The sequence below is a fragment of the Pieris brassicae genome, chromosome 7, assembly GCF_905147105.1.
Source record: "Pieris brassicae chromosome 7, ilPieBrab1.1, whole genome shotgun sequence".
NCBI classification, from domain to species: Eukaryota; Metazoa; Arthropoda; class Insecta; order Lepidoptera; family Pieridae; genus Pieris; species Pieris brassicae.
This window is the reverse complement of record NC_059671.1, coordinates 4,979,243-5,006,148: the sequence shown is the minus strand read 5'-3', so window position 1 is coordinate 5,006,148 and position 26,906 is coordinate 4,979,243. Positions and strand designations below refer to the sequence as shown.

The 26,906-nt window shown below is 34.4% G+C and overlaps 2 protein-coding genes across 6 annotated transcripts; one reads left to right on the top strand and one right to left on the bottom strand.

Annotated features, from left to right (window-relative positions):
* LOC123712467 (vacuolar protein-sorting-associated protein 36) lies at positions 1-5,153 on the bottom strand. 2 transcript variants are annotated; one of them, XM_045665566.1, is made up of 8 exons: positions 5,047-5,153; positions 4,687-4,814; positions 4,308-4,503; positions 3,863-4,218; positions 3,510-3,674; positions 1,261-1,361; positions 961-1,075; positions 1-203 (listed from the first exon to the last, which is right to left on the bottom strand). In XM_045665566.1, exons 2-8 carry the CDS (start codon positions 4,780-4,782, stop codon positions 33-35), a joined length of 1,200 nt encoding a protein of 399 aa, XP_045521522.1. In that variant the 5' UTR covers positions 4,783-4,814; positions 5,047-5,153; the 3' UTR covers positions 1-32. The 2 variants fall into 2 exon arrangements, with proteins under 2 accessions (XP_045521522.1, XP_045521521.1); XM_045665565.1 differs by having other exon boundaries at positions 4,924-5,139.
* A 166-nt stretch (positions 5,154-5,319) lies between these two features.
* On the top strand, positions 5,320-15,419 carry LOC123712544 (histidine--tRNA ligase, cytoplasmic). 4 transcript variants are annotated; one of them, XM_045665701.1, is made up of 9 exons: positions 5,320-5,422; positions 5,663-5,765; positions 6,623-6,835; positions 7,097-7,318; positions 8,662-8,868; positions 9,961-10,255; positions 10,862-10,962; positions 12,417-12,599; positions 13,504-15,419. In XM_045665701.1, the coding sequence occupies exons 2-9, from the start codon at positions 5,673-5,675 to the stop codon at positions 13,732-13,734; spliced, it is 1,545 nt and encodes a 514-aa protein (XP_045521657.1). In that variant the 5' UTR covers positions 5,320-5,422; positions 5,663-5,672; the 3' UTR covers positions 13,735-15,419. The 4 variants fall into 4 exon arrangements, with proteins under 4 accessions (XP_045521657.1, XP_045521655.1, XP_045521658.1 ...); XM_045665699.1 differs by adding an exon at positions 6,307-6,470 and having other exon boundaries at positions 5,320-5,765; XM_045665702.1 differs by adding an exon at positions 5,839-6,117 and having other exon boundaries at positions 5,320-5,765.
* The last annotated feature ends 11,487 nt before the right edge of the window (positions 15,420-26,906 follow it).

The following is a 26,906-nucleotide window of genomic DNA, read 5'->3' as shown; positions in this document are numbered from 1 at the left end:
AGATTGAAGAAAATATATTTTTAAAGATAAATTTACACTTTGCTTAAAAATAGATTTGGATAGAAAGCTAATCCTTCAATAGATTCATCTCTGCAGGCAAGTCCGAGTCGTTCTGTAGTAAAGAGACGTTCACGAGCAAGTAGGACGGATACGTTAGCGATTTGAGATAGTTTTATTGGAGTCAGCGACCCGTTTTCTTCAATCTGTAAAAATACGGTATTTTAAAAACATTTTATGGGTAAAATAGTTTTTTTTTTAATTTGAAATTAATTATCCGTACAACAAGAAACCAGTTCATAGTTGGGATGTCACAATATATTATGTTCTTACTCATATTCTTAGCCATTTTAATCTTAAAGTGAATTTTTTCTTTAACACATTTCTTTGTGTCTACATACATGGATTGGTTAGACCTATGGCTGCAATAGCGAACTTATACGCGTTACGGCAGCTTTTATTGTTTTAAAAGCAAAGTCAAAAAAAAAGAAAATTATGGATTCGACCTTATTTCAATGGGCGTGATACATTAGATATTTTAAGTCTGGAAATAAGACTCGATGAACAATTTTAAAACTGTTGTCACATACCATGAGAAAGGGACGCAATTAGGCCGTAAAGCGAGACAGCAATAATATGGCAGTATTTCCGATTGCAAAGCGATCGTTCCGGCCATACGGCTGCGACTCTAAACATTCATCGGACATAGACAAATGGGAATATATCCCGGCCATACTAAAAATATTGTCTAGTATTGCATAGTCTAGCCGTAAATGCTGGCTGATGCTACCGAGTACCAGCCACACCCTTGTAGCTATACATTTTCGTGAAAAAATGGCCCGTCTAGTAACCCCTTAAGAATGTCATCATATAATGATTTTAGCTATCGTAATGAAACGCAACGTTCAAGCTACAGAACTTGACCAATATACAAACAGCAATGTACTAAAAAAATAAATATACCAATTGACTAGTAGTTTTGGCAACTTCCTCATCTCTATGGCTATTCAGTTGAAGCACGCACGCCCCACTCGGGAACTTGCGAAGGGACATTGGGGCATCGATGGTAGGTAGCAATCTGAAAATGTCATTGAATAGTGTTTACGTTTACGTGTGTAAAGTGTTACGCATATCGTATATTACGTATATCAACTCCGCATTGAAATCAGGATAGCAATTGCTGTCGTTGTCTTTTAAAGGAACTTCTGGACTTGGTAAAGATAGCTTTATGGGTTAGTTATTAGAAATACAAAAAATCCATACTTGCAACCATTTAGTAAATCTTCAGGCGATATAAGCTCTAGACCTCTTGCCCTATTCACTCTGCACCATACATCAGCCAACGACATGATGCCTCCAGAATCCTGAAAATTATTTATTACAAGACAAATGGCAAATGGGAGGCAAACTTAGGTACATATAATAATAACTATAGAATTACACAATATAAATTAGACAAAAAGGGAACTAACACAAATTCAGGATATATTTTTTACTATTAACAACAAATAAAATTAATGTATGAGTAAAGTATCTAAGCTGATACAGTGTTCATTATAAATGAGTTCACACACTGACAAACCTCTTCTAACAATAAAAATGCTAGATTTTTTATATTTCAGTCATCTTATTATTTATTTTTGTTTATTCACTCATAGTTACCTTATACAAAAAATACGTATAAAAAACAGGTTACGTAAGTAATTAGGCAACGGGCGGCCTTATCGCTAACAAGCGATTTCTTCCAGGCAACACTTAATAAAACAATAAAAAAAACTAGAGGGTAAAGTACAGAAGTGGATAAATATAATAAAAAATAACACAAAATAACATGCAACACTCACTAACTAAAGTAAAATTTAAAGAAAGAGAAAATAATTAAAAAAATATATATATACTAAATATGTGTAAACAAAAATGTACAAGCTAATCCAAGGGTTAACTGAGTAACAATTAATATATATAAGTAGCTAATTACGACGCATAAGAAAAATGATCAAAAAAGATTTAAAAACAAATTTAAAGATTGAGGTCGTCTGATATAAATTGGTAAGGAATTCCATAGCAGGATACTTGAAAAGTAAAGGAGGAGTGATGGAATAATTAGTTTTATGAGTACGAGTTTTTAAGAATTAGTTGGTCTAGGGAACGCAAATCAAACTACCCCCAGAGAGGAACATACAATTATGCTTGAAGTAACTAGGCGTTTAAGGATTAAACAGAACATTATAAGGAAGTTGTAAAATGTGCATCTTACGCCGCAATCAAATCAGGAGCCATTTAGCCAGGATTAGCTTTCTTCGAAACTCATAAATATGGTCAAATTTACGAAATCCAAATATCTGATGCAAACATTTTGTAAGCGCTCTAACTTATGAAGCTGCAGCTCAGTTAAGTCAGAATAACGCACATCAGCGTAGTCAAGAATAGAATGATTAACAGAAATTTTAGTAAAGATAGGCAAAAACTTGCGTAACCAATCAAGTGCGTGTGAAGATGAAAACATCCTCCTGCTCAGTTCGTTAATTTGGGGCTAAGACAGGGTTGTATCCAAATAATGCACAGGTTCCTAACAGTGGAGCAAAATAGAACGACAGTACGATCTACAGTAATCTGAGGTAAAGTTAATTTATTATCGTCATGTACGATACACTTCCAATAATAATCGATTGGAATCTGAATACCATATGATTTACTCCATTCAACAACTATGTATAAATCAAAGTGTAACTGTATAGCAGAAGGCAAATCATTGAAAGTAGACTGATTGTTAATGTGAAGATCATCAGCATACAAATAAGCGATGGAAGAAAGTTGAGCAGTAATAGAATTTATAAAGAGCGAAAAGAGGAGATGAGAAATGTACCGCCCTGCGGTACGCCAGTAGAAACACGAGACCAAGAACAAAACCGATTAATTTGATTTGTTGCTGGCGATCAGACAGATGGCTTTTAAACCAATGAATCACAGATATATAGAACGGAGCAAGGCAAGAAGAACATCAATATCTACCGAATTAAAAGCATTACTAAAGTCAAGCAAAGTTGTGAGTTTTTTATCATCCATTCAAAGCCTATAATCATCTGTAACTATAGTGAGTGCAGTAGCAGTACTGTGCCCATGACAGAAACCGGATTTAACAGGATTAAGAATATTGTGTTTGTTGAGGAAGATACCTTATTGCTGATGAAGAATACGATCAAGAACCTTAGAAAGAAAAGGTAGGATAGAAATAGAACGAAAATCATAATAGGAAACTGGGTTAGCGATTTTGGGAGAAGGAGTAATATGGGCATATTTCCAGATATTAGGAAAGACACAAGAGGAGGTGTTGAAAATGTGTGTTAGTACACAGTAATTAATATGTCAACAATAGAAAGGCACATGTCCCAACCAATGCAGTCATAACCAATGGCTGATGATGCTCGTACCAACTTCTTCTTCAGATGTTTTAATTACATATTCGTAAAAATATTGTGTATAAGTCTAATGCTACATATCAAGTTACATACCATTAGGACTGCAACCATCATATCAGAAATTTGTTGTGCAAGCCCCATGTAGTAATCTGAATCTGATCTAAAAGCATCTCTTGTGACAGGATCATCTATACCAAGACTCATTAGATATGACTTAAATCTTACTGTGTCATCTTCTGATATATCACCTTGCTTCTCCTGAAATTTCAATTATTCATCAAACATTTTTATTGTTAAAGTATAGGCACAAAATCCCACTAAGTCCAATCATATACAGGATATAGTATACCAATTATAGTACTATGAAAAAAAAGTCCTATAATAATTATGTTCTATGATTTATAAAAATAAAATATGTAATAAATCTTTAGAAATTGCTACCTTACCCTTATTTTAGTTGATATTGTTTTAGAAATGGAAACCATATCCTTAGCCTTTTCCATAAGTTTTGTTAAATCTTTAAATGCCACAGTGATACTCTCATCTGTAGCTTTCTGCTGTTCTTCAATGCTTCTTTCAATCCCAACAATTCCAGAACGAATTTTGGTACCAATAGGAGCTATCGATGACCGTGGGCTCATAGTGGGGCTGCTGAATGCATTTGTTTCTAGTGGATGTCTTTCCCATAATTTATTAGCAACGGCCTCACTCAAAGCCTTATAAAAAGCAGGGTCAATGCCATCCTTGAATGAGAGTTTAATGAAATGGTAAGTACTGATTACTGCTGGCCCAGGTCTTTTACCTTAAAGAAAAACAAAGCAAATTAGTTACCTATGTTTAATAGTGTATATAATGACCATGCATTTGACTCAGCTATGATTAATCAATTACCAGGTAGTGCAGGTCCCAGATGCATTATTATACGTTTAGGTCCACCTAAACCAAAAACACCTCCATTCTCTTCTTCCAAACAAAACACATAATACAAATATAGGGATAAACATATAAGTCCTTTAGGTATATCTCCTGGTTTTCCCCAGAGGAGTCTATGGGAAGTAAGAACAACTTCACCATCTACATACTGAGTCTAAAATATAAGGGCAGATTAGAAATACTGGTAGATATTAATTAATTGATAAATAAATTTTAGTGTAAAAATATATTTGTAGGTTCAAATAGAAAATTGTAAATTCTCATTGGTAACTGTAGGTTTAACATTTACTAGCTTAATATGTTCGAAAATTTTAAGCAGGTATACAAAATATTATACCTTATCATCACCATCATACAATTTCACGTTTTTATCGCGTTTGATATAGTTTTCTCCTTCACATAATCTTGCCTCCATATACTCAAATCTATCCATTTTGCAAAAACCACATAAGTGGGTGTAGTACTCTAAATAAATAAGCGGTAATTATTCGTTTAATATAATTTTATTTTAAGGATTCCTCCAATATTAATAATCATCGTAGTACACGAAAATATGAAACCATTATTTACTCACGTTATGGACTTTTTTAATTAAAAGATTCGTTCATTGAGAGACAACATTTATTTCGAAAATCATATTTGCATGTGAATTCTATATTTAGCTCTAGTCGTTAGCATTTACGCTCCTATTACTTACTTTTTTATCTTTTAATATACGATATATTAATATTAATTTCAATAAATTTCGGTTCTATGAGACATTATCTCCTAATTTTATCAGTTTAAAAGGTAAACACCGTCATCTGTCACATAGCCATACAGAGTACAGAGTACTAAGACCACAGATCAAGTAGAGGTAAAATAGAGTCTATATGAATGCACAATATGTATGTTGCGATCCAAAATTCCATGAATGTCAGCTGTAAACTTAATATAAATTTGATTGATTCCTTTTTGAGCTATAAATTGAACGACGTCTGTAGCGAAACTATATTCGATAAATTCAAAGTAAAAGTGACCGCTAGGAAACGTTGAATTACATTTTGATTATTCTGTGACTAAAAAAGTTAGAGGTTAGGAAATAAATTAGACGAACTTCATTACAAATATTTATACTTTACCGTAACAAGCACTTTATTTTTCTATCCACCAATAAATTAGAGTTTATTTGAAGGCTAATCTAATAATGAAAGTGATTGCAAAATAAACACTTAACCAAAAGATTTGATTCTTTAGAACATCCATTCACTTCAGTGCTTAGTGGTTACGTTGCATTTTATTGCAAACATTAGAAGGATTGATTATTTTTTTAGCAAAAAAGCAATGGCAGAGTCACAAAATTTATTATTACAGCAAATCAAAGAGCAGGGTGATCTCGTTAGAAAGTTAAAAGCGGCGAAAGAATCGAACGAAAGGGTAAGATTTAACTATAAGTTAACTCTTGCAAAGATTGCATCAGTTAATTTTGCCATTATATTTGATGTTGTAGGGTATTATAATTAAAAAAAATCAAGATATTGGTCAGATTGACAGACATCTATCTCAATACAGCTATATTTGTGGTTATTTACCAAGTAAATATGATTTAGAACTACTAAAAAGTATAAATTTTGGTGTAGATTTCTATAAATATGTGTATATTAAGAGATGGTGGTACCATATGAGGAGTTTCAGTGACTCTGAAAGAGATTTGTTACCTGACGGTAGACCAACAAGAGATGTTATTGATCTACTAAAGCCATACCATTCAGTTAATTATGATTATCAGGTCTGTCTTTTTAAATGACACAAGTTATGCACTGTAAAAAAATAATCAAGCAAGTTATCAAGGCATGCTATGCTTTTGTATGTTGAGTTGGTGACACCCCATATGGTTTTTTCGTTACCACTGTCACTGTCAAACATAATTATTAAAATAACTATTTTTGTATTTTTTTCCGGTAATTGAAAACATCAGTGGTGACGAGGAATCATATTGGTGTAGTATTTGAAAGTATTTAGAGAAGCATGTTTCATCAAGTGGTTAGATTTGTAAATTATAATGCAACAATCTTATGGTTGCATAAATCAGCTTTTAGCCGCAGTTTCACAAAAACAATTGCAACAACTTCTAATTCCAAGGTATTAAACTTTATAGAGAAAGCTAAGCTGTTGATGTCTATAGTGATTAGAATAGCTTTTAGTCAATATAACTGAAAAAATATTCTTATTAATTATATGTATAATTTTTGCATAGCAGTAAATTGTTCTTATATTTTATAATATTATTTTAGATACAGGAAGAGGTATCAAAATTATTGGGTTTAAAAGCACAGCTTAACACTGAAGATGCCGCACCTCAAAAATTTACTCTTAAGACACCAAAGGGCACCAGGGATTACAATTCCCAACAGATGTCTATAAGAAACAATGTTTTGCAGAAAATTACTACTATATTCAAAAAACATGGAGCAGAGTGTATTGACACACCTGTTTTTGAACTCAAGGTACTACAATAAATTATAGAAAAAAATAAAAGAACATTAGGAATAAATACAATGAGTCAAATATAAACTCAGAAACAAATGTGTGGTTTGCATGGCTTCTTTTTTAAAAATTTGGACACTAGTTACCATTTATATTTATACAATATGTAATTGTCTTTGTATTTGGAACAAACTATTGAAAATTAACAAATTTTATTTAAAGGTTTTTGTACTTTTATTCTATAGGTATGTATCATTGTTCAATAATATTATTATTTTTAGGAAGTATTAACAGGAAAATATGGAGAAGACTCTAAACTAATTTATGACTTAAAAGATCAAGGTGGAGAAATATTATCATTAAGATATGATCTTACAGTTCCCTTAGCTCGTTACTTAGCAATGAATAAAATAACAACACTAAAAAGATATCACATTGCCAAGGTGTACAGAAGAGATAATCCAGCCATGACAAGAGGGAGATATAGGGAGTTTTACCAATGTGTATGTATATAACATATTTCAGTAGATCCTATATAAATTTTAGATTTACAGTTAGCTGGATAAATTTGTTTATTGTATTACTCATAGCCCAGCCTAGTTTTTTGTCTTACAGTCCCATATTTCTTTGTAATACTAATTGGGGATGGGATGGACATATTCTAGTTCTTTAGCCATCAAACCTAAATCAAATTGTAAGAACAAAAATTTATTTGTAATGTGTTTCTGTTGCTTTTAGTTACAAATCCATTTTATAGAAATATGTAATATGAGTAAAATATAGTCAATAATAACTGCTTACTGCCAAACATAGTGATTTAAAGAAAACTAAACTATTAAGGTTATTATATTAATAAGGTTAATAATAATACATTAATATCCGTCAAAACTCGTGTTTAAGTTTACGTGATGATTGATACCATCTTGTAAAAAAACAAACAAACATCTTGAATAGGATTACAATCGAATTACAATTGGCGTTAGTCGATATTTAACTGTATAACATGTTTATAAAGTTCATATTAATTAATAACAATAGTTCAAAGGTTTAAGAATCGGTATGGTAGGTGGCATAGCATGGAAGTTTGAGCATTATCTGTTTAGGTATAGAGATTAAATTCTTCAACTATTTAAAGATATTTTCGTCCTAAAGTGCGGGAATTAGATTCAAGTTTATTAATAAATGCAATTATTACAAGGTGTAATGGAGTCTAATTATGATATTAGGGTTAATTACTATATACGTTAATGTTAAGGGTAATATAAATGGGGTTTTTCCGGCTTTAATTATAAATAAATAATCTTAGTCTACCTTATAAAGAAAACGTTCAGTTATCTGCACTTTATTAGTATGTTTGCATTAAATATTTTCTTATGCAACTTATTTCTTACATTACGTTCATATACCGTTAGTTCTTAGAGCAATAGAAACAAAGCAAAAAGCAGTTTAAGGTCGGAGAATTGTCGATCTGTGACCTCGATCTAGATACATTAGACAGCCTCTCACTGCGCGATTTCTAAGTACACGTTCAAATTTTATGTTGCAAATAGACCGAGTATTTGGTATTTTTTTGGGTTTTAAATTAATCCTAGACAATTATTCTACTATCTCCGTCTAATTCTTTATAAATCATATTAATGCAGTTATTTTAGTCTATGGGCAAAGTTCAGAGTTGAAACTTTACGCCAGATTCCCGTATTTCATAATACGTTATTGACATACGTCCAAACTTAGCGTTAAGTCACGTTTCTTTGTTTAAAAAAAATGTAAAATAGATATTTTTTACAGGAAAATACTTTTTTTTGAAATTAAGGAATATTTATAAGTAGGTAATATATTTTTTAAGGATTTCGACATCGCTGGCCAGTACGATCCAATGATTCCTGACGCGGAATGTCTTAAAGTGGTCACGGAAATCCTAGACGTCCTTGACATTGGCAAATACATTCTGAAGGTGAACCACAGACGTTTGTTGGACGGAATGTTTGAGGCATGCGGCGTCCCCGCAGACAAGTTCCGCTCAACTTGCTCCACTATCGACAAGCTCGATAAGGTATGGCTTATGTAACATAAGTTCTGGTTTTAAAATGTCAATTGTCAGTTGACACATAATTTTTATCATAACAACTTCACTTTTTGGAAGTAAATTGATAATGTATATAAATACTTGAGTGCCTTTAAAATGCTTCGATTATTCAGAGGGTCGGTAAACATAAAATTGTAATTGACAAAACAATGCTAGGTTATAAAAGTTATCAGTTCAATATGACGCTTGAAAGCCAAATTCAGTTGGAGATAAACATGATTTTACTAAGATTTTATTTTCTATATTACATTTAAAATAGGAAATAACAAAATAGCCCCAGTAAATAGATATTTTAATTAGAATTACATGGTGATCTTTTATGTAATCAATGAAACTTACAATGTCATTGCGTATTGAGTCAAGTGAAATCAAGTGTAACCAGTTTCTTGGAGGCGTGGATCGAGAAATGTTAATCGATATGGAACGGTATAATTAGTATTACACCTATATAGGTTAACTTTCAATCAATTAAATATCAATTGTTTTATATATATATTTTTAACAATGTATACTTAAACTATAAAAACCTGTATAAAAAAAGCTAGCTGCCACCACTTAACAAATTAATGCCTTGCCAAGAGTTAACTTCAGTGGCGGTTTAAAAAAAGAGCTTCTAACAAAAATTTAGATTAAGATTTAGTAGTGGGTTGCGACGCTGGACTAAGACTGTAACTTGACTTCTTAAAACTAAGTGCTGTACATTCTCTGCTACTGCAGTAGTCGTACATTATCGGAAATGAGTATGTTATATTACAATTTATGAATCTGTGAAAAGCTAAGTTATCACTACCAAGACTAACGTTTTACAATTTATTGGCTGCAGTTGTAAGGTGATGTTAGCAACATTTCATTATTTTTCTATTATTAACTAATATATAGACATGTGTAACATATTTAACCATTAGGCTACATAACTCGAGAATCGAAACAAATATCGATAAATCGAAAAATATTTTGTCCCAAAACCACAGTGACACAATCTCGGCATTGTCTTATTATTAGACAATTAATTTCATATTATGGCAACGCCACCTAGCGTCATCGTCATCATTATTCCAGTTACCATGGACGGAAGTGAGAACTGAAATGATAAACGAAAAAGGCGTCACCCCCGAAGCTGCCGACAAAATTGGGGAATACGTCCAACTCAACGGTAGTTCGGAGTTGGCTGTCAAATTGTTGAGTGATGAAAAGCTATCGAAAAGTAAAAGTGCTGTGGAGGGACTCGAAGGAATTAAACTGCTGTTGCACTATTGTGAGCTGATGGGAATTAAAGATAAGATTATCTTCGATTTGAGTCTCGCTAGGGGATTGGATTACTACACTGGAGTCATTTATGAAGCAGTTTTGACGCGTGAGTATAAATTATTTAACTATAAACTTAATCGTGGCCTATTTTCGTTCAATGGTAAGAGCTGTTCTTGCCTACTTCTGACATCATGTCCGCATGATATTGCAATGCACTAATCAACTTTAAGAGAGATTATACATTTAATTACTGAAATAAATTTTTGCTTTCATTTATTTTATTTGATAATTTCAAAAGTATCAGTACGGTGAACATGTTAAACTAAATAATTAAAATCGCGGTAATTATAATCTGCGGCTACAGTAACCTCCTCGTCATATCCTGAAACGCGCAAACAAACTAAGGATATATACTCTCGACCTTAGCCACTGGGGTTACGTTCGAAGATATGTTGATGCATCTGTGCTAGCATTAGAGCCGACCTTTCCTAGCCACAGCGGATCGAGTGATTGGAGAATGAGATTTGCTGATCACAAATCGTTCAAGCCCGCAGAGAACCGGCTCCGCTGATTCCTCGCTCGATAGGGTTTCAGTAGATATGTGGGGCCTTCGAGACAGTTAGTGGTTACACTGGTCGAGACAGGCCTCTACGTTGGAGAAATTCAGCCATACTTCCTCTATAAGTTTGACTTAAAAAAAAAAAATTTTCAGACCCAATAAAAATAGGAAATGAAGATCAGACAGTGGGTTCGATAGCTGGCGGTGGACGATACGACAACCTCGTTGGAATGTTTGACTCCAAGAATAAACAGGTATATAGGTTACCTACTTAACAAATAATGTTAATTAAACGTTAGTTAAAACGATACAAATAAAGCATAATAAAAAGGTTATTCGTTACATGATTTGTCCTATTTAAATAACTGTAAAAAATCATTAAAAGCCGTTTAGGAGTTTAATAACGAACACATGCACAGAACATTTATATATACCAGCTGTTTATTTGCTATATAGACATATAACCTAGATACTGACTGCAGCGCCATCTTCCGGGCTGATTAGGGAATCTAAACCATCCAGGGCGCCACCGAAATGCATTAAAAAATGTATGCGTGTACTAGTGTACACACGTAAGAAGTGAAACTTCTTTATGACCTTATTTTTCGAAAAATGATCTATATGCAACTTTACAGAAATTGGTTAAATAAAGTTAAATTAGATAAAGTTTAACAAAAAGGCTTTTATTATGATAGACATGAATACAAATAATACAATTATTTCATTTTACCTTATTACTACTAAGATTATTACAGAATTTCATTAATTGTAACATAATTGTTACAATTAATGAAATCAGTGTTGGCCTAATGGCTTCAGCATGCGACTCTCATCTCTGAGGTCGTAGGTCCGATCCCCGGCTGTGCACCAATGGATTTTTTTTCTATGTGTGCATTTAACATTAGCTCGAACGGTGAAGGAAAACATCGTAAGGATACCGACTTGCCTTAGACCCAAAAAGTCGAGGGTGTGCGTCAGGCACAGAAGGCTGATCACCTACTTGCCTATTAGATTAACAAATGATCATGAAACAGATACAGAATCTGAGGCCCAGACCTAAAAAGGTTGTAGCGCCATTGATTCATTTTTTTAATAGAATTATTACTATCATTGTTATCGTTATTATACATATACACTATCATTGTTATCGTTATTATACATATACACACACACACACACATATATATATTTATGGCTTCGAATCAACAAGAAAAAGATGTCGCGTAACGGATAAATGTGACGCGTAACCGAAAAATATTTTTCCAACGCCGATAGAGAAGTTTCACTTCAAAAATTTATTCATATCGGTCCAACCGTTTCACAGAAGTTCAGTGACATACGCACGTACAGTAGATTTCAATAAATATTTATAAGTTATTCCATAACGCGTTTTGAAGTTAGACTTTATATTCTCAATGACAGTATTTTTCATACTGTCATATAGCCTATTGCAGATCTTAGTAAATTCATTAATTCAAAGATATATTGAAGTATGCTTTCGGAGTATATCTTACTATTAGCTACAATATGTACAAAAGGGGATAGGGAAAAATAATTTGAATTCTACTATATCACTTATTGTTAGAACAAAGTGTTTATCTGCTGCCGTATCAAACCGTATTCTGGCCATTTTTTTCTATGGAAACTAATTAAAATATTAATTCACATTTTGGTGTTGTATTAATTTTTCTGTGTAAAAATGTTTCAGGTGCCATGCGTAGGAGTGAGTGTGGGCGTGGAACGTATATTCTCAGTGCTCGAAGCGAAGTTGGCTGCGGGTGATATTATAGTACGAACGACGGACATAGACGTATACGTTGCGTCTGCGCAGAAGAACTTCCTCGACGAACGTATGAAGATCTGCGCGGAATTGTGGAATGCTGGAATCAAGGTATTTTTTTATGATAAGAATTGCTGGCATCGTTTTTTTATAATATTACATACATAAGGCATTTGTGTACATCGTACATCGTGGCATTTTATACATTTATATTGCCGCCATTGTAAATTTCTACTCCTATACTGCATTAGATCGGTTTCTACGCATTTTGCGGATTATGATGCCTTTTTTTTGTGATAAAATTGCTTCAAATTTTTTTATACAGTTTGGATTATGCACATAGGGTGCGTTCAAGTATTACGTCACGCAATTTTTGAAGATTCTTGACCCCTCTCCCATATGAAACGCACCGTAACAGTTTCTGTATCCAATAGTAAAACGTTTCCTGTCCACCCCCCAGTGACTCTTTATGACTCCCTAAAACTTACCATTATGTGGTGTAAAGTCGAAAATAATATTAACAATAACGCGTAGTTCAATCCCCGCCTCGTACGTAACGTTTTACAAGAGCCCCCCCCCCCCCCCCCCAATCGTTACGTAATACTCGAACGCTCCCTTATTGCATTTTACTCTTAATATTCTTTTTTTAGTTTTAGTAGGGTTGCGAGAGTCTCTTGATAGCGATAAGGCAGCCCGTTGCATGCCTTACAATTTTTATGTCATTTATTTTTATTTAACGAAGTTTATATAAGTTTTTCCGAATTTGCTGGGACAAGAAGCAGAATTCTAAATGTACTAGCAACTCGGGGTGTCAATTATGACATATTTTCTTTAATTTAACCTTTTTAAAGTCATCAAAACGACTAGATATGGTCAAAGAAAGTTTATTACATATTACATGCTGTGTGAAAAGACTTTCCCTGCCCTATAATGCTTCTAAAAAATACATTTTAAATGTACTCTTGAAATTGAAATTGAATATTTTTACTAACAATAAAATTATTTATATGTTCAGACCGAGCAGTCCTACAAAAAGAATCCCAAAATGCTCAACCAACTCCAGCACTGCGAAGAGAACGGAATCCCCTTCGCTGTGGTTCTTGGAGAATCGGAACTCAAGCGTGGTGTGGTTAAAATCAGGAATATTACCTCTCGGGAAGAGGCTGAAGTACCTCGAGAGAAATTGGTCGAGGAATTGGAGACCAGAATCGCAAATTTTGGTCTGAAGGAAATGAATGGGTCTTAAGGTGCTAATTATGTTTTAGAGCGAAATTTTTCATTACAAAAATAATACATTTAAATTGGTACAAATGTTTTTGTTATTCGTACTAGGCCTGAAATATCGTTATCGTTTCGATACGATGAAATGTGATTGTAATTTTTTTATATAACGCGTATTGCTACACATTTATAAACTTAAGGAACGTACATTACTTACGTAACTCGATATTTTGGTGTCATTTGTACAAGGGCTTCAAATATTAAAAAACGCGTTAAAATCCTATGAAAAATTCATATTTAGATGAACTAGTTACAGTAATGTAGGTTCGCTCTAAAATATATTTATCGTTCCTCAAAATGTGTGTACAAAGTTGTATTAGTTAACATGATGATTCCTCATTATTTATTCTAATATAAGAATTTTCTTGAAGGGTTTTACGATTGTGCGTTACATTTTTAAATAGAGTTATTACGATTTACTTGCATTTTATGCCACGGAAAATGTGTTTAATGATAAAGTGCTTACGACTGATTGAGGTAAAATACTAACAATTTTGAAGGTACTTATGGAGCGTTCAAGTATTACATCACGCAATTTTTGGAGATTTTTGACCGCCCCCCATGAAACGCGGCGTAACGTTTGGGGGGGGGGGGAAATATTCGTTACGCAATATGTGAACGCTCCCTTATGCGTCTGAAACTCTTTCATAAAATACATACACGCATATTTGTATCCATAAACATCTTACAAATTTACAAATTCTATTATTATGTAAGTATTTTTATTTTTCTTTCATCTTTCTTATTATTGACGTCGTTTATTAAACACATTTTCGCATTTATATGATTCACGAAATAGATCAATAAATATGGAAGTAGTAGGTTCCCTTGCGGTAGCGCATGGTATGCCAACGATACTATAAATATCATCTTGCATATTGGTGATATGAAATGGAGTTAAAAGCAATATTTGGGTATAGCAACGTTCGTGTACGTACGTATGTACGTACAGGGTTCCGAACTGTTCGTGGAATAATTTCATAACTTAGATTGTACGATATTTTTAAATATAAAAATATAATACATAAATAAATAATACAGTGGCGCTACAACCCTAAACGAGTCTTGGCCTCGGATTGCATTCTTTTCTTTGATCTATTTTATTAAAAATAAGTGATCAGCCTTGTCTAACGCATAACGTCGATTTTTTTATTTGAGACGTGTGGGTTTCTTCACGATGTATTCTAACGCGAGAGTTAGATGCGCACCTAGTAAAAACGATTTGTGCACAGCCGGGGATCGAACCTACGGCCTCAGGCATGAGATGACTAAAGCCATAATAGGGACATACAATTTATACACAATATAAAAATGAATACAATAGTTATACGGCCCTGGCTGCTTACGTTGGCTAGCTTTAGGTGGACACTGACCTGCCTACTTTTGCTGAACATCGATAAATGAATTCTTATTTATTTATTTCGTGATACTAGGTAGAGAAATTTAGCGTTTATACATAATTGAGTATATAAGCATTTCCAAGCAATAATGTTCAATGGCTTTTATCCTAACTTACCATTGTAGGTTTAATAGTATGAAAGTTCTGTTTAAGCTTGAACGTAATTTATGAAAATGGATGTAAGCTTTTTCTGTTACCCATAGACTATTTGTATATCTGATTTTTTAATAAACAATATAAATAAGTTTTTATTTTATTTTTAATTTAATCTTATACTGTCTATTAGCCCATCCATGCTTTAGTGGCATGTAGCGTATATATAATCTGTAGGTATTGGAGGTCTGTTATCAGAATATACCTAAAGTCAGTAGTATCAGTGGGTAAAATCAATCAAGTATTCCGATACCTAGTCAAAATTCATTATCATTTTCACCTGTAGGTATATATGTGATATTGTAACTGGTAAAATGGGCATTTTTAGAGGAGGTCTTTAAACAAACTGGTGTCCTGTTAATTCATAAATAGTATATATTACTAACATAATTTAAGCTAATCTACTAACAAAAGTATTTTTTTGGTTCTTGTAATATAACAACTACCAACTATTGTAAAACAGGAAAAAAAAGTCATATTATTATTACATGTGATATTGTTAATGGGATAATATTTCAAAAGTGTTAGTAAGTCCATAGATATCTCGAAACTAAGTCAGTACATTCCAAGTTAGGGAACACTTATTAGAATTGGTACAGTTCTTTTCGAGATACTTTCCGCACGCTTTTCTCAGTCCATTATAAATAATTATAATGAATTGTTTAATTTTTCCATTTCATTGGACAGGTATATGGTGTTCATTTAATATATTAAATTTACTTTTATCTAAGCTAAACCAAAATAGAATTCAGTCTGTGTAGTTCATTGATTACTGAAATGAATAAGCGTTGACCTCCATGCTTACTCGTGGGAGTACCACTAGTATCTGCATGTCACGGACAAAGTACCGCGTTCTTTTTGGGCACTCATTGTGCCTACCGATACTTCCTCTTATTGTCCCTAACCCACCGTGAAGTCCATAGTTAACACCAGTATAAATAATTTAACACAACGTTAGTTCCATTTACTACGGACTCGAAATATCAACAAGTCATACCGAATTACTGGAATGAAATGGTGCGACGGCTTACAAAACGTATCTATTTTGTTTTTTGTGTGTTTTCTGTGGCAAAAGTCGGAGCGTCAGTGCTTAAAGATGCATCTGAAGACCACCTGAAAGAGCTGGCGCACAACGATGCCGCTGAAGTGATTAAATTAGAAAAACAAAAAGGAGAGAAGGATCATCACATTGAAAGCATTATCAATGATGACCACACGGATAAACATTCAAAAACAACTGACGATCTTAAATATTTGACGAAGGATCACGAAACGAAAGCAGCTTCAGAAAGCGACGATTACAAAGGGTCGAACGTCAAACAGGACAAATTAGAAGATACTCAGTCAAATGGTTATAAACGGGGTCATAAAAAGGGACACCATAAACAAGGATTTCAAAACTCATATCATAAGGATGAATCCTCGAATAAAAGTACGTATTTCGATGACATTACTGATGAAGGTGACCAAGCTGCTTATAAAAGTAAGGTAAACAGTTACGACAATCACGATGGAAGGAATTATAGAGGATCGCATAACAACGGACATGAATATCTTAAAGATCATTACAGAGATGGAGGTCATAATCGCTATGGAGATGTCGGTAACAAGCGAACAGCTCATCAAGATTATGGGAGGAAACATTACTTGAAAGATTTGGAGGACTACAATAAATACCGTAATGGTCGAAACTCTTACGACAGAGGTAATATCCACGATCATCATGAGTATAAAGAACCACACGTGTACCACGTTCCGCACCAAGAACCGGGATGGGACTGGCAAAAATGGGAAGATCGGAGGAAGTGGGAGCAACCAGCGTGGGAAGAGAGCCCCGGATGGGATAGAACTGGATGGCGACAGGATGTCGGGCCTGGATATGATGACAATCGTGGCTTACAAGATGGTATTTACTATGGTTCAAACCCTGGATATCGATATGGCGAGTCAAGGTCGAATCCCGTGGCTGAAATTCCTGAATCAGTTCCTGTAGACGTTCCTTCGAATGCACCAGTGGTAGCGCGTAGAAAACAGACGATAACAATATACGAGGATCCAAGGTATAGCGGTAAAGAAGGGGGCCAATTGAGGAGGGAAGAAGGGAACTACATCCAACTCAATATAAAACCTAGTACCCGCAGATATGCAAGCTATGATGATACCTACTACAACTTGCCTGTTAGGGAAGCTCAAGCAAGTAATATTAATCGGTTAGTTTACAATAGACGAGCACAGTCTTAAATTATTATCTATAATAAAAAAGAAAAAAGTGTATATTCTGTAACATTAATTATTACTGACGCTCAATAATAAAACTATATAGTGAGTCTAATTACCAAATTGCAAATTTTAAAGACGTCAAATCAAAATTAAACCCCGAGGACGTTATCGACACGCAGTTTCAAAGCGATGTGTTTTATTTATATGTGTACCAACATATTCAATGAATTTAAAACATTTATTACGCTATAATACATATTCAAACAGCCTATTTAATTCAAAACAATTGAAATACATTTTTCAAATCGCTTAAAAGAAAAATACTGAATTAATATTAAAATCTTTGATTGCTTGTTATGCATTTCTCACTTTGTCTCTGACAATAACACCATTCAAGTTTTACAGATTAATTCTCTTTATTACTCTCGGCTTTAATTAACGGACGTCGTTATTGAGGCACTACCCAGGAGCCACTCGTAGATATTTTTCAGTACTTTTATTTGTAATTTAAATTTTGCAACCCTTCGTTGTGGTTCCGCTTTAGGGGAATATACTAATTTAAACGTTAAGCCCCAGTTAAAGTCCCTTATAATATAATGTCCATTCAATGGGTGTATCAACCGTATCGATTGTAATATAGCAAAATTTTTATTATGGTGTTTTATATATATAATGCATTATTAATCAGCTGTTAACATTATAATGTTGCTCTGGACTTTTTAGTTGATGTCAACTTTAGTATAAAAAGCCCTTCCCACGCCTATACCTGAATAGCTTTGCAAATGCATGATTGGGCCTAAATCGTTTTTAAAGTTAGCATTAAAGATATTTATAATTCCATACATATTTTGATTTTGGTAGACAGTCTACTCACATTACCAGCCAATTTGCAATTAAAATACACTCCTCTTATGTTACTTTGTAAAAGTAGTCGCGTTCTACTTGAAATTGCATCAATCCTTTGAAATTAAGTTTTGGGAGACGAGGACCAAATTGAAATTCATTTTTGAAAACGGAATATATTTCGACTAAAAGGAATTTTGTAAATGAGTTCCAATGTAGACAAATTCAGACTTTAATTATAAATGATATTTCGATGATATTACACTTATTTGATATTGAGTTTTGTATACAATAATATAATAAAATACACATGTATACATATCTCCTGTATCGACTCGGCAATCCTTCAATAAATAGTGTCAATAATCATTTGCTAACATAATTGTTAGATATTGCAGAAGATATACTATATTTTAAGGTAATTTTATTTCTATTCTTATTATAATATGTTTAATATGTGCATTTGGAATTTACACAGTCCGAAGAAATATCTATATTAATAAAAGGTACACAGGTACTGTGTAGTTTAATTTGGCTATATATTCATAATGTACTTAAAATGATTTTATTATTCTACATTAAATATTACAAAATAGTTTTTGTAAGAGTTCACTTACAAAAGCTTTTGTTAATACTGTTACGAAGACGGGTCGACTACAATGTTTCTAGATTTTTCCACTAGTTAGAGAACTTTTCAGCAGGCTGAAATATGATTTCTGACCGTTTCAGGAGAGGCTCAATCACATATTAGTTAATTGTAGTTTTCATAATGTTACCCTAGTTTTCAGGAAGCTGAAACATTTTTTCAGTCAGTTTCAGAACATGTGTAGTCGAGTGGTGCAGTTTTCAGGAGACCCGTTTTCAGGCGTTTTCAGGCCTAGTTATACCCCTTTGATGAAGGAATATTCTAGACCGAACTTTCTAGGTGTGAGACAAGGACGAAGTGATACGAGAGAGAGAGAGAGAAGATCAGAACTTTCTCGAAACTAGACGAGCACCCTAGAACGCCGTACGACAAGGACGGAGCAACGTGCGAAAGAGACAAAGAGTGCGAACGTTCTAGAATTGTGCAATCGCTACTCAGTAGCAAGCGCGCCTAGAAAGTTCTCGAATATTGTTTAGAATTATTCCCAGGGATATATAAGCGAGCCGAAACGCGACTAGTGACTTAGTTTTGAATGCGATAACAAGAGCGAAACACCGAAGCGATAAAGTGAATATAAGTGATAAAGTACTGTGTGAAGTGTGCATAAGTGAAGTAATTAGTGACTGTGTTTTTGTGTGTTATTAGTGAATCTCTGCAATTAATTTTGTGCCCATAGATTCCTCATTGATTTATCAAGAAATAAACCCTTGAATAAATCCACGGCATTTTCTATCCGATCCCCTAGCTCGTAACATTTTGGTGTCAGAAGTGGGATAGAAGCATGCCAATTACTCCAAGGGAGAATCAGGAGGAGTTTGTGGCAGAGTCTTCAGCTGCGGAGGGAGTGCAGACAAGGGCGCAATCAGCACGCGATGCCGCCCGGCGACAAAGTTTCGATGCGAACCGCGGGATGGGTGAAAGTAACGATGGCAACATCCTCCTTGCTCTGCAGCAAATGATGGAAGCACAGGCACGCCGTCAAGAGGAACAGACACGACAAATGATGGAAGAACAGGCACGCCGTCAAGAAGAACAGGCACGCCGTCAGGAAGAACAGACAAAACAAATGATGGAAGAACAGGCACGCCGTCAAGAAGAACAGGCACGCCGTCAGGAAGAACAGACAAGACAAATGATGGAAGAACAGGCACGCCGTCAAGAAGAACAGGCACGCCGTCAAGAAGAACATACACGTCAGATGATGGAGGAACAGGCTCGCCGTATCGGAGAAAAACTTTGTGACCTGAAAGTACAGGTAGATAAAAAAATCGAGAATTTGGAATCTGATATGGATTGTAAGCTATCCAAGCAGGATAAACGTATCCTTGGAATAGAAAATGAAATCCAATGCCTGAAGACCACTGGTGTTGTCACGACTGTTGCACCACCTGGATATCTGAAAGTGCCTCCCTTTGATGGTACATCTTCTTGGGGCGCGTACAAGCTGCAGTTTGAGACTGTAGCAGAGTCAAACGGGTGGACTGACGATCAAGCTGTTACCGCCCTTATTCTGGGACTGCGAGACGAAGCCCTCTCCATATTAGATACCAAGAAAGGTAAGGTGACGTTGAAGCAACTGCTAGATGCCCTGGAATCACGATATGGAGACGCACATTTAGAGCATGTTTATAGGGCGCAATTGAAGGATAGAATACAACAGACAAATGAAAGTTTGCAAAAATGGGGACTTGAAATAGAGAAGCTGGTAAGGAAGGCCTACGCATCCTCACCAGATGTTGCAGACAAGATGCTGGTTCAAGCTTTTGTCGACGGTATTCGAGACCGTGAAATTCGAATGGCTGTGAACCTCGGTCACCATAAGGAACTTAAGGATGCTCTTGCCCATGCGTTGGAGGTGGAGGCGATTCGGAAAGATCCTCAACCTTACCGCATTAGGGCTATCACGGAAAAAGCTAAGGGTCAACGAGGGCCAACCTGTTACACCTGTGGGGAAGTAGGGCACATGAGGTTTTCATGCCCTAAGAAAGACTTCCGAGGTGATGTGAAGGTTAGACGTGGGAATACCTTAGTTATCGAAGGAGAAGTCAATGGCACTAAGTGTGATCTGACACTTGATACAGGAGCTTCACGAACAGTGATCAGATACCAGCTTTTGAAGACATTTTATAAAAGCCCTTCTAGAGGAATTGTACAGCTTGTGACGGCAACAGGTCAGCGCATAACCGATCGGGGAGAAGGTATCGCAACCTTCAAGATTGGTGGAAGTTTTTACAGACATAAAGTTGTTCTTGCTGACATAGTAGATGACTGTATAATCGGTTTGGACTTTATGAAGTTCTATAAGTGTAAGATAGATCTAGAAAAAGGAATGTTCAAGTGTGGAAAACAGGAAGTTTGCTTTAAAGGTAACCGTTCAAAAAGTGGTTATGATGCCTGCAGAGTAATCAATGTGGACGGCCAAGTCAGTAATCAAAAAGAGTGGAACACAGTTCAAACAGTTCCGGATAACTATACGGAAGCCCTGTCAATACTTCTATCAAAGGCAGAGGGACAGTTGAAGAAATTTTCTGACATGTTATCAACCCATGAAAGAGAGCTAAGAAGGAGTTCAGATGATGTGTTTCAAAGACCGTGCGATAAAGTCAACGAACAGGATGGAAGGGATAATGACCACGTGAGGATACTAAGAACAGATACCATAAGTCCAGATTGGTGTGGTAAATTAATTCAGGAAGAGCAACATCAAGATTCTGACATTAAACCAATTCTGGACTGGATGAAATCTTCAGCTGTCAAGCCGCAATGGAGTAAAGTTACATTTACAAGTAACACTACTAAGAGTTACTGGGCTCAATGGGATAGTTTAGTTCTACATAATGGAGTGTTATGTCGCAAATTGAAAAATGCTCAAGGCGATCATTTGCAGTTTGTTGTGCCAAGATTCAAGGTTCGCGACATATTAGAAATGTGTCATAGTGACTTGTCTAGTGGACATTTAGGAGTAAAACGGACTCTTATGAAGGTTAAGGAAATGTTTTATTGGATCGTGAAGATGTAGAAGACTGGATCAAGAAATGTAGAGCTTGTGCAGCTGTTAAGGATCCGCAGACTCGATGGGAAAAGATAATGGCCACCTATAAAGGGAGTAATGATGCTCGGGACGAGCATGTCTAAGGAGGGGGTAGTGTTACGAAGACGGGTCGACTACAATGTTTCTAGATTTTTCCACTAGTTAGAGAACTTTTCAGCAGGCTGAAATATGATTTCTGACCGTTTCAGGAGAGGCTCAATCACATATTAGTTAATTGTAGTTTTCATAATGTTACCCTAGTTTTCAGGAAGCTGAAACATTTTTTCAGTCAGTTTCAGAACATGTGTAGTCGAGTGGTGCAGTTTTCAGGAGACCCGTTTTCAGGCGTTTTCAGGCCTAGTTATACCCCTTTGATGAAGGAATATTCTAGACCGAACTTTCTAGGTGTGAGACAAGGACGAAGTGATACGAGAGAGAGAGAGAGAAGATCAGAACTTTCTCGAAACTAGACGAGCACCCTAGAACGCCGTACGACAAGGACGGAGCAACGTGCGAAAGAGACAAAGAGTGCGAACGTTCTAGAATTGTGCAATCGCTACTCAGTAGCAAGCGCGCCTAGAAAGTTCTCGAATATTGTTTAGAATTATTCCCAGGGATATATAAGCGAGCCGAAACGCGACTAGTGACTTAGTTTTGAATGCGATAACAAGAGCGAAACACCGAAGCGATAAAGTGAATATAAGTGATAAAGTACTGTGTGAAGTGTGCATAAGTGAAGTAATTAGTGACTGTGTTTTTGTGTGTTATTAGTGAATCTCTGCAATTAATTTTGTGCCCATAGATTCCTCATTGATTTATCAAGAAATAAACCCTTGAATAAATCCACGGCATTTTCTATCCGATCCCCTAGCTCGTAACAATACTAACAATATCAATAAAAATTGTGATACCAATACCTGTACCAATGATGCCGCTTTGGGACGGCTACCAACACAAAAGATTTCCTAGCAAGGGCGCCAGAACCCTGAAATGAAGACAAAAAGACAAGTCTTTTTTTCATTATTTAATATTTACTATTATTACTACTAATGAGCTTGTCTCGCAACACAGAGATGCTCCAAAAGTCGTCATCCGTCCTTCGCTATTCTATACTATACTTCACCAGCTAACGTAACGAGAGTCGACAGGTATTGCGACTACTAAACAGTTGGTACAGGACAGGACACGCTTCATGAGACTGCAGACGCCAACATGCAGTAATGGAGAGGCACCAAAAGTAAACGTGTTCTATGATCAAAGCGAAATTATACTTTTTAAACAACAGAAGTAAAATTATAGTCCTATGTGGAATTTATTACTTCAAGTACCTATAGTAAGAATGTTTGGATAATAATGAAATGAATCACAGACACAGGATCCTTGTGTGGGTGGGAATCCCATCTTGGAAGGCGTCCTTTTCGAATCCTTTAAGGTCTCTGCAGTGAGGCTATGGAATTCTCTTCCGGTCCCTATTCATTTGGCTTCCTCTATATCTTCGTTTAAATCTTTACAGTACAAATATTACCTGTCTCACTAACTGATTAGACAGTTTTGTTTTTGAAAGAAAACAATTTTTTTACCGGATTAAAGCTATTTGTTTTATTAAAAGCTATTTGTATTATTATAAACTTATAATTATTTTACATAATTTTTAATACGGTTAAAAAAACTGTTTTCTTTCAATGTGTAAAAGCTATGTTAAACAAACACAATACAGTTTTGTTTTTGTTCCTGTTTTAGTTTTGTCTAAATTACTATATGTATTATGTATCTTTGCACTTCTTGCTAACTTAATTTTGTTTTTCTCACATTGGTTGCCTGGAAGAGATCGCTCGAAAGCGATAAGGCCGCCAGTTGCCCTTTTCATTTAATTATGTAAATTGTGTTATTATCTATATGCAACGAAGTGTTAATAAATAAATAAAGATTTTGTTACTTTCTTTTAAAATTACATACGAATAGAATTTTATAGCTTATAATAAAAACTACTATTATCAACTGAGATTAGTTACAAAACTCAACCATCAAATATACAAAAACAAAATAACTTTTTAATCACTTCGTACATTAATAGTATCTCTCTCTTTTTATTAGAGTTGATAACGACTTGTCTTACACTAAAGCAATTTCAAAACGACACCCGAATAACACGCCAATAATCGTTAGTAGCGATTGGAAAACAAAACTGTGATTATAGGATATTATCTATATGTTCCATCCTTGTTTTACCCCTTTGTGAATGTATGTGTGTCCCTTTCACGCGCAAAGGGGAAGAACAATCCTGACATTACTTTAACGAACTTTCGATGTCGTATTGGGGATGTTCTGAGATGAGTATTATTTTATTAATTGGTATATATATATCGTTGAAAAGATCACTTGAAACTATGTATTGAAGTGGAAGAACGCTCGCGTATAGATCTGTAAGTTTCGACAACTATACTTGACGTTTTTGTATGCAAGTTCGATGTTGTTCTCTCAATATACATAGCGCTGACCTCGGGTCTTTTGACCTGGTCAGCGGAAAGTTACAGAGATGAGACCAAGGCTTGATATATGTTTTATAATTTAGCCTGTTCTAGATGCCTTTTTGTAGTATAATACTACAATCGCGCTGTGGCATACACAATTATTATTATATTCAAAAGACTAGACTAGACAAAAAGTTCGTTCTTTGAATGTTTCACTCTAGAACGGTTGTTGTGTTGCATAATCATTATTTTTATATATTTTAAAATTTATTGCATGCAATTATGTTAATAATAGAATATCAGTTATGTACTTACCTTTTATATGTATGTATATTTAAAAATTAGTGCAAAAAAATAAAATACTTTTTTTACACACAGTGTTTATAAAGTGTAAGACGAAATTTAAAAAAAAACCTAATTAACAATACAAGAACACTTCAATTATAATGTACATCTTGTTAATTGATACAAACAAAATCCTGAAGGGGAATCAAAATTAGACTTTTATGTTTCCAGGAAAGTAATAGTATTAATAATGACGTCATTTCCGTCGGTATCTCGACTCGCGGATTCCCGACAGAACAATGTAGTCGCAACGCGCTTATCTCCGACTTTGTTTATTGTCTGAACTTGCCTCAATGGCCGTTTTGTTACAGATTTCCAACTCAGTTTAGATGAACAAGTTGGTCTTCTTTTGTGGTACCTTTTACATGATGCGATATTTTTTGTATCTGCAAATGGAATCAAAATCGGATCGTTAACACCTGCGAACACTACTTTATTTTAATTTATTGTATGTAATGTGTCTGTGCAGTAGCATTTGCTACAGTAGTAGCAATAGAAAAATTGGCATAAAAACGCTTGTTCATTATGTGTATTAATTAAAAATTATTTTCTATTAAATATAACACAATGGTATATAAAATTCTAGATTACACATATGATGCAGATATATTTAATAAATATGTTACCCATATTTGAAGTACATATTTTGACTAACTATAACAGCCAATATAAATAAAAAAGTAACATCCGTGAAAGCTAAAATTTTGAGGGTAGTTGAAAAAAAATTAACTTTAGTTGATATTGTTATGTGTTGTGAATTTTATGATTTGCGATACGTTGTAAGGTTTAATTTTGTTTCATTGTTAATTTAGGGATTATTTTTAAAGCCTCATTTGTATTGTTTTTTCTACCTTCTTGAAACGCCCTCAAAGTGCTCCATACATAAAATAATTAAATACCATTAGGGTTAACCTAGATGGGTCTTGACCTCCGAAGGCATCACTTTCTTCGACCATTTTATTTCATAGACTAATAGATCAGCTGTGTCCGATACATTTAATCGATTTTCGGATTTGAAACATGTCTGTTTACTTACGATGTTTGGCACGTAAGTTAGTTGGGCACGCAGAAAGAAATTTCCTAGACCATCTCAAGAAATAATGTTTCTAAATAAGTTCCTTTATAAATGTTTTTATACATATTCTGTTGAATTTTACTTAAATATAAATAAAATATAATATAATAAATAGTCTGTATTGCAAACAAATTAGTGATGTAAGTTAGTCTTAAGTGGTTTTGAATACAGCAGGCGTAGAAAGATCGTAGCATTTAAACTCGAAAGGGTTATTTGTTCATCCGTGACGAATCCACTGCCTGTAGCTAACTAATTGGTATGAAATAAACCGCTCCCATGAGATTTATCACCCCTGCATTTGTTTGAGTCCAAGTCGTTCGTGTAAAGCGCTTTCAAAATTAAATTGATGCAATTCCGTTCAACCCTTGTAGACATTTAACTGAAAAATATATTTTTATTCTGAAGGGTTGAATTCACAAGTCGTTATAAGAAAAATGCCACATTTACGAAATGCCTTTAACAATGTTTCGAGACTTTTTGTCAGTCTTCCCTTTTATTAGCTCGCCTTTTGTGTTAATATTAATTTACCTTGGGAGAAAATAAGTTCACTTTTTATGGATTTTATAATAACAATGACATTGCGGAAATGATAAAGGGACCGAAATATATTCTTTGAACTTAGAAGGGTTTCTATAGAAAATGGTTAAAATGTAAAATTACGATGTTTACAACAAATTTAAACTAAATACCTGTGTATGATTCTATGTCAAATCTTATAAATTACAAAAAAGCATTTTCATTTATTTCAAAGCTTGCGTAATAAATATTGTTTTGGTATAATGGGTTGTCCAACCCCAAACCATTAAGAAACGCATTATTAAAAAAAATACATATTGACTTTAATATCCCTTAATCATAATGAATCAACTTCAAACTATTAGAAATTGTGTAAACGTAATAAAGTTATAACCACGCCCGCCCATAACTTATTGGACAACTGTTTGCCCATGGCGC